Raw genomic sequence first — 7,407 nt, 5'->3', positions numbered from 1 at the left:
CATGATGCATCAATTCTGAATTCTGCAATCTTCGTGAAGCTTCGATATCCTATATACAATATACTCGATGAAAATCAGGGCAACGAGAGATGAATGAAGAAGAGGTGAGGCGAGTGAAGAGGGGTGGGGGTGGGGGGTTATAGAAGAAGCCGAGTACGATCAAGGTTCCTTCTCAAAAGATATACAAGAAAAAAATCGCTGGGTGATTTGGCATCGGCTGTACTTTCTTTAAGTCGTACAGGAGATCAATGCTTGAACATGGGTAACCAACTACGTATCTAAATCATACTTTCCTCCACGTTTATGACCATCGAGAGAATGGTTTCCTTTCTCGACCACGGAAACGTGATTGCGTTTCCTTTGTTTTCTCGACTGTATAAATGAAATGTTTTCAAAATTCGATTCTTTCGTGTTTTAGCTTTTAGCATAACCAGGCAAAACGTTAACATCACAAATAATTTCGCGATCGTTTCAAGGACACCGATCAATCGAAACCACCGCGAAATTCGTTCGGCGAATCCAGCTTTGTTTTCACTAGTACGGTTTTAGAACGCCCACGGATCTCCAGCGAGTCGGAAAGTCGATAAAGACCCGCGGACTACAAACCGAAACAGTCTCCGTTTCGAAAAGTTTCGTGGATAGGGTACGCAAAACGTGCCTTCTTTCGTCGGATGTTTCGATCAGAAACGCAATGAACTTTCCACTTAAAACCTACGATTCGATTAAAATCTACGTGTTATATCCTAGAAATATTAATATATTTTTGTCTCCTTACACTTTTCGTCTAAAGTGTACTAGGCGTAACGACCCCATCATCGTCATCGTAATTCAACCCTCCCTTGCTTCATTCCATAGAATCGAACGAACAAATATATTGCGTTAATTAATTTCGTGAAATTGTGACTTTCTCTGTCTGTCTCTACATATGTATATATAATATATTCTAATCGTTACTCTGTGTTTAACCTAATGCAAAAAAAATATAAACGACACAATGAATTACATATACACGTATTGAAAAAAAAAAAAAAAAGAAATTAGAGAAAAAATTGTGAATAGAAAAAATGAAAATAGCAACAACCGTGGGGTGTCGTTCTTCCTTTTGTCCAGTTCCTTCGTACGTAGTCGTTGTTACTATTTTTGTCATTTCCGTGGCATGGCTACGAAAAGTGTATGCGTGTACGCAACGAAAACTGGCGCTACCTTGTAATCTTTTTTTTCTCTGTCCACCGTTTTCGTCTACATTCATGGCGAATAAATCTACGTGAATGGCACAGCCAACGGACCTCGCGTCTCCTGCCGGAGCTTGCTTCTGCCGTTCTCGTTCCTCCTGGCAGTGATGCTTGGCTTGCTTCGTGGTTCCGGTCCCTCTCTCGCGAAGAGATGGAAGAAGGACAGCGAGGCTGAAGGAGGAAGAAGCAGCTGGGAAGGCTCTTTAGCTGCGTATCTGACCCGCGTTGCGGGCCATTTTCTCTGGCGGCTCTATCATGCTCTTCGCGCTACCGTTTAAGCTACGTTTACGACTCTTCATGAAGTCTGAAAACATACAAAAATCGAAAATTTATACATCCGTAAAATTACCCGAGTCATTTACAAACGATTAATCAACGAAAAAAGGCCAACTAAATCCGTAAAATGCGCGTTTATATCTATCTGTCGTACCTGAACACACAATTTAGCTCGTTAATTAATAAAATTTCAATCACCCCAAGAACTTTATTCGCATCGGCCGTCCTGAAATTCGGTATCTTCCTAATCGCATGCAACATAAAGTTTGGCCTCGTGCATCTTTCGCGATAACCTTACAAATGTAATATCAACTTACGGTGCGTGTTAATTATATATCAGTGACAGATAAGATACCCGCGAATGGTCGCGAAGCAAGTTAGGAATTAAACCGCGCTAAACCGAAAGCAGTCAGAAAAGAAGACAGAAAAAGAAAACGGCGCATAGCCCGAATCGTTGCAACGAGCCCGAAATAACGAGATGCACGCAATTTTTTATTCCTCTGATCGATGTAATTTGCGATCCTTTAACGAGTCACGATGTAGGAAGCCCGTGACAAAAACGCAGACTGTCCCAGACCGATCACTCGCAATCATGAGTCACGTCGCGCCGTTTCAGCTCGGTACGAACCACAAAGACTCGTGTGCCCCCCTTCGACCCTCTTCGAACGAACATTTGGCAAATTTCCACGAGGAAACTCGCCGCATCTGTTCAATTATCCGGGCTAACACTCATCTGGCTTTTCTAGTCTCGATTGCAACGCCACGCGACAGAAAGTACGAAGATTCCGAGGAACAGCTGTGTCAACGGGGTCGCGGCCCCTCTTCTAGTCTCGTCGTGAACGTTAACCGTAACAATAAACGTTAATGGCTGTAACAAACGTTAACAGTACTCTCCGCTATTCGAAAATATGCAAAAAGAAAAATGATAAAAATTAATAGAAAGCTCGAGTAAAAAATCCGAAAATCAAACCTTTCCGAGCATTCAACTGTACGCGACCCTTTAAATGGATAATTTGCGCGCGGATGCGGGTCGGAACGGCCCCATCGAATAATCATGATTTTAAATACCGATCGCGCCACCCCGCGTAGCATGGGCCATCCACCCCGTGTTTTTCAGGGATGCGCGATTGTGAGCACAGCTGATAATACCCCCATGCTCGCATCGTGCAGGAGGCGCACACTCGCACGAAGGTCGCACGCGTGAACAAAAGCTGATGACCGAGGGGTACGCGGAAGAGAAAGGGAACGGGGGTGCAGCAACCCCATATGGATCGAACAGCTGACCGCGTGGCTCATTAATAACGTACGTTAGGAAAATCAGTCGGCACCCCTATTGCACTTTCAGCCAGAACGGTACGTTACGATCGCGTTCGTTGTCCCGTATACTCGAAAACTAGGGAGAAAGGGAGGCGTACTCGTCGGAACGAACCGTATCGGCAAATCAAAACGCGTCGTGCGGTGTGTATCGATCCGGTTAATCGAACAGCGAGCGTATCGTCGCGATATTATCGTTAAATAATAACGGTTACTGTCGCGCGTCGCACGCGACCACTGAAAGCCGAGTCGCCGAATAAACATCAAAGGTAAGACTAATTGCGCGTAATCTCGCGCAATTAAGCCAAAATTTCAGCGCGTCTCAAGTCGGAGACACCCGCTCTATATCACTCGCAGAAATTACTATGATTCCGAGCTCGCCCCGCGGTTGTTTGCGCGATTAGCCATATATGTGGCGCAAGAGAATAATTAAATATGGACAATTTATCAAATTTTTGCAACGCGCTTTATTTTTCGTGTTACGAGATCGACCTGAACTTGTTAAAGTCTTTGCATTCCATTGACGTAACTGCAACCAAGTGTGCGATATGCATGTACGAATAAACGAAATAAAAATCTTTTTAGTATACGATATGAAAATTCGTATCTCGCGATGTCAATAGTACTTAGACCAAGGTCTCGAGGGATAAGAAATTGAGAACATAAAACTTTTTAAATTTGGCGCAACTCGTACGGATAGTTAATTTTCCCTTCTTATTCAAACGAATAAATAAGATGTACATCTCGAGAAACGTTGGTTTCGCGTAGTTAAAACACGCGGTTTTTTGGCAACTTTATCGAACGAATGACTCCGTTCGTTGTGGATACAACGCGACGTATAAACAATGGATCGTCGTCGCGTGCTGCTGCGACGCAGAATGTGTTTACACGCGCGTGTAGATGCATGGCGTGCGGGACATATGACGAGTCATGTCCAGAAATAGTGGCATCGCGTGGGTGGTGTACACGCCCGAATAATAAATAGGCGAAAAAAAGAGGAACTAGACCGTGAGGTAGCATCTGAACAAAATGGCCGTATGCAAGATGCAATACGAAAGACCTCGCGCGAATAGATACATCGGAAGATACGCAGCAATACGCGGCGTCTGAAAATTAACCCGTTCGGAAAATATCGTGTATTCCGGTGGTTGTTCGAATAACCGATTCGCCAATTAAACTGTAATAATATTTATCGTTATATCATTGTTGTTTACGCTCGCGAACAGTTATCGAACGATGCTTATCCGTGTCAAAAATGTATTTGCTCGCCTTTAATTTGAACTTTATCGCTCAACTATGACTTTACGTTAGTTTTATCTAATCCGCACCCGCTGAAATACTCTCAAACGAGTGTTGGCGATCGAATAGTCAAATCAATGCAGCGTACAAAGTCTCGTCGTAACGTCGATCTGGAAATCAACGAATTTCTTCACGCAAAAGGTATGCGTGTACATATGTGTACGATGTGGCGCACGGATGCAGTTCATACTTGTTATCAGGTGCGTACGTAATTACGTAAATTGCGAGGACCTTGGCTGTCGGTCGGCGAATTAGATTGACCTAGGCTGTACATGCTTCCCGTATAAATAATGCCAGTCAATTAACTCGGATAATGCGCTTTAATCAAACAGAATAATTCAGGAAATCTGTTATTCGGCAACGAATTACGCAACTTTTTTCAGCACGCCAACGATTAGTATGTAGTAAAAAAGAAACAGAACGCGACAAAAAATACAATAATACAAGAGATACCGAAGGAAGTTGTGCGTGCAAAACGTGCGACTAGTATCTCAAGCGACGGGAAATTGTCAACAACAATTTAAATTGAATTTTAGTAATAATAATGGTGTAAGTATTCTTTTGGAAAAGGTAGGGAAATTTGCGGCGCAATATCGAGCAGCGATTGACACTCCTGTTGCCCGCATTGAAAAAGCACACGTGTTTACACGACGCAGTCGGTTCTCGACGTACAATGACAATTACGAAGTAGAAAAAACATGTTATCGCTTACCGGTTATGGAGGACTGTTTCCTCGACGTGGAGGTCGATAAAACGGGGGTAGTGGGTTCGACGATGTACATTTTCTTGTCCGAGTCGAAGTCGAAAATTTCGTTCATGGTGACTTGGCCGATGTGCGGCACTCTTGGTTCTTGCGGTGGCGTCCTTTCCGCTTTGTGGAGGATCGGAGTCGTCGGCGACTCTTTACGAAGGAATCTCGTGGTGGGCGAAGAAGACTCGCGCGGCTTTCGAGGCGAGCTAGGCGCGTGTTTCCTTAAGTAGGGCATACCGCGTAGGGCATAGGGCTCGGGGACTACATCCTGCGATGTAACCAGCTCCCACTCGTACCTCGAATTCGCTTTTGGTATCTCCAAATGAAAGTCAAATCCCCATCTCTCGGCGTCGAGTATGGACTGAGCGCGAAGCTCCCTCTCTGCCAACGCACGAGCCGCGGCATGATCGACGGGTCCGAACAGATCTCTTCGAACGCGAGCAAGAGCTGCTCTGCTCGGCGCCGTTCGTCCTCCACCCAAATTCCTACTCATTTCCGTCATCATCACCGGATTCAACACTCTTGCGCTCATATTTCGTCAGTCTTTATCACCGGCAACGTCGCCGTTCTCCTCCAGTAGTTTCCGATAGTCCCGCTATGGTTTTACGAAGAAACAGTCTCTGTTCCTGTTCGCGCAGTCGTGATTTTCCTCTTACGAGTTAGTATTTTCGAAACGCGCTCCGGCACTCTAGTCCGCACCACTCTCGATAAACTTCAACACGCGCACACCACTCGATCGATAATCGTCCGTTTTCGCACCAATTTTCATGCGTTCATACGCGTCTCATTTACGAAGATGATTCTTCCAGGAATCGTCGACGGAACGTTGAAATACTCGCGGTCGCGGAGACGTGGCAACGCTGTCGTGGCGCGACCCACCGAATTTCGAATAATGGCCGTGCTCAGCGTCACCTCGACACTACGTTGATCGTTAACTTGCTCGTGCATATACCAAATAATCCGTGATAATAATTTTCTTCGATACGCATCCACCAACCGACGGATAATATTTGGAACGTAAGTGTGTCGTCACTAGGGAAACGTGCACGACCACCAAGAATATTTGCCAACACAGTAAACACACTATTGCGCACCACGAGAGAGCGAGAAACAAGATATTGAAACAGCAACACGATATCGGGTATTTCCTCAAAGTTCGATACACGATTCGATGGTCGGATTAATTGTAATAATATCCAGGAATCGATGATGGAGTTAATGTTCAGTCTTCTCCTTTCCTTTTCTCACGAATTCATCGCTATAGCCCGCGGGAATATCGAACCGGCAACGTCGCACGCACTTGCGCGAGAGTCTCCCAAAGAGACGACGAGCGTGTTTCGACGTGTTCCCGCGAAGATTACGACGATGTTGTTGAAATGTCGAATCGATCGCATACTCTGGTGATCTTGGAATGTCTCAATTACCACATCCACGCAAGATAACGTACAACAAATATATCACTCTTGGTTCTTCATTCGACACAAAAATATTTTGCGGAAAACGTATTGCACACGGCCCGAAAGCACCAATATGCTGCTCGCTGGCACGGTTGGGAATCGACAAATCGACTCCGTTGTTGCATAAAATCCAAGAGAGGAGGCTTCCCGCCAAACACACGACTGTCAAGACACGCGCGTGGTTCCAAGTTCGGCGGAAGGTCGTACACGATTGCGCAGTTATGTTGATGCCTGACGATGTGCGTGCGTGCTCTGCAACTCACGGAGTTGCGCGAAGACACGTTCTACACGTATAAAGCGCTCTCTAGCGACTGAAGCATGTGCCTCTCGTTGCAAGCGACCAAGCCTCTAAACGCTTCGGCTATTCTCGGCCGTCTACGGTTTCGTTCGGTGTTACCCCTTTTCCCGCTCCGCAACAGGCAACAGGGAAGAAACGAAATAACCGCCATTCGCAGAATATAGTCCCTTCAACCTGAGCGCAGCGTTTCAAGCCTTTGAAAACACGCACGAGAAGGTTGTACAGTTATTGGCCCCCCTTCTCCACGGCAACATAAACGAGCAGAATGCTGATCGCAGCCATTGGATGTGTCCCAGTATCTCTGTGGTAAATATATACTCTCCAACTTTATTTTTCTACGTTGGGGGTACACTACTCGAAACCATGACAAACCGATAAATCATGATTATGATGCATTCGACCTCTACCTCTTCGGACGATATGCACAATTCCGAACCCGCGATTAATAAGAAATAAACAAAACGTTGTCGAAATGTAATTGTTGGAACATTTTTAACACGATTTCATTTTTCACGGTGAAATTTTATTTTTTGCTCACGCACGCATGTAATGTTATTCGGGAACAAGTGATCGACGAAAAAGTAAAGCATATCGTATATTGACAAAGGGACGAAAAATAAACATGTCCTGCTTTCAAAACAACGACTATAATCTTATCACGGACACTCGTACGTACGTTTATTCGGCAGATTTCCATATTTGCATGGCAATACGTTACGCACAGTGAATTTATTTGCATATCGTTAGGACTATCATGGACATTTCATTTCAACCGATAGA

The 7,407-nt window shown here is 45.0% G+C and overlaps 1 protein-coding gene across 1 annotated transcript; it reads right to left on the bottom strand.

The window, feature by feature from the left end:
• Positions 1–363: 363 nt before the first annotated feature.
• LOC128887619 (uncharacterized) lies at positions 364–6,647 on the bottom strand. The gene is made up of 2 exons (XM_054143712.1): positions 4,834–6,647; positions 364–1,536 (listed from the first exon to the last, which is right to left on the bottom strand). Exons 1-2 carry the CDS (start codon positions 5,402–5,404, stop codon positions 1,436–1,438), a joined length of 672 nt encoding a protein of 223 aa, XP_053999687.1. The 5' UTR covers positions 5,405–6,647; the 3' UTR covers positions 364–1,435.
• Positions 6,648–7,407: the final 760 nt, after the last annotated feature.

Source organism: Hylaeus anthracinus, unplaced genomic scaffold (genome assembly GCF_026225885.1).
Source record: "Hylaeus anthracinus isolate JK02 unplaced genomic scaffold, UHH_iyHylAnth1.0_haploid 11989, whole genome shotgun sequence".
NCBI lineage: Eukaryota > Metazoa > Arthropoda > Insecta > Hymenoptera > Colletidae > Hylaeus > Hylaeus anthracinus.
The sequence above is the reverse complement of the archived record's forward strand: the minus strand, read 5'-3'. Positions and strand labels throughout refer to the sequence as shown.

Bases quoted from the DNA above. Each gene is read 5' to 3' on its own strand.
- LOC128887619 (XM_054143712.1), bottom strand. From the start codon at position 5,404: ATGAGCGCAAGAGTGTTGAATCCGGTGATGATGACGGAAATGAGTAGG. The intron at 1,537-4,833 runs GTAAGCGATAAC...GTATGTTTTCAG, and splicing joins GAAACAGTCCTCCATAACCG to ACTTCATGAAGAGTCGTAAA.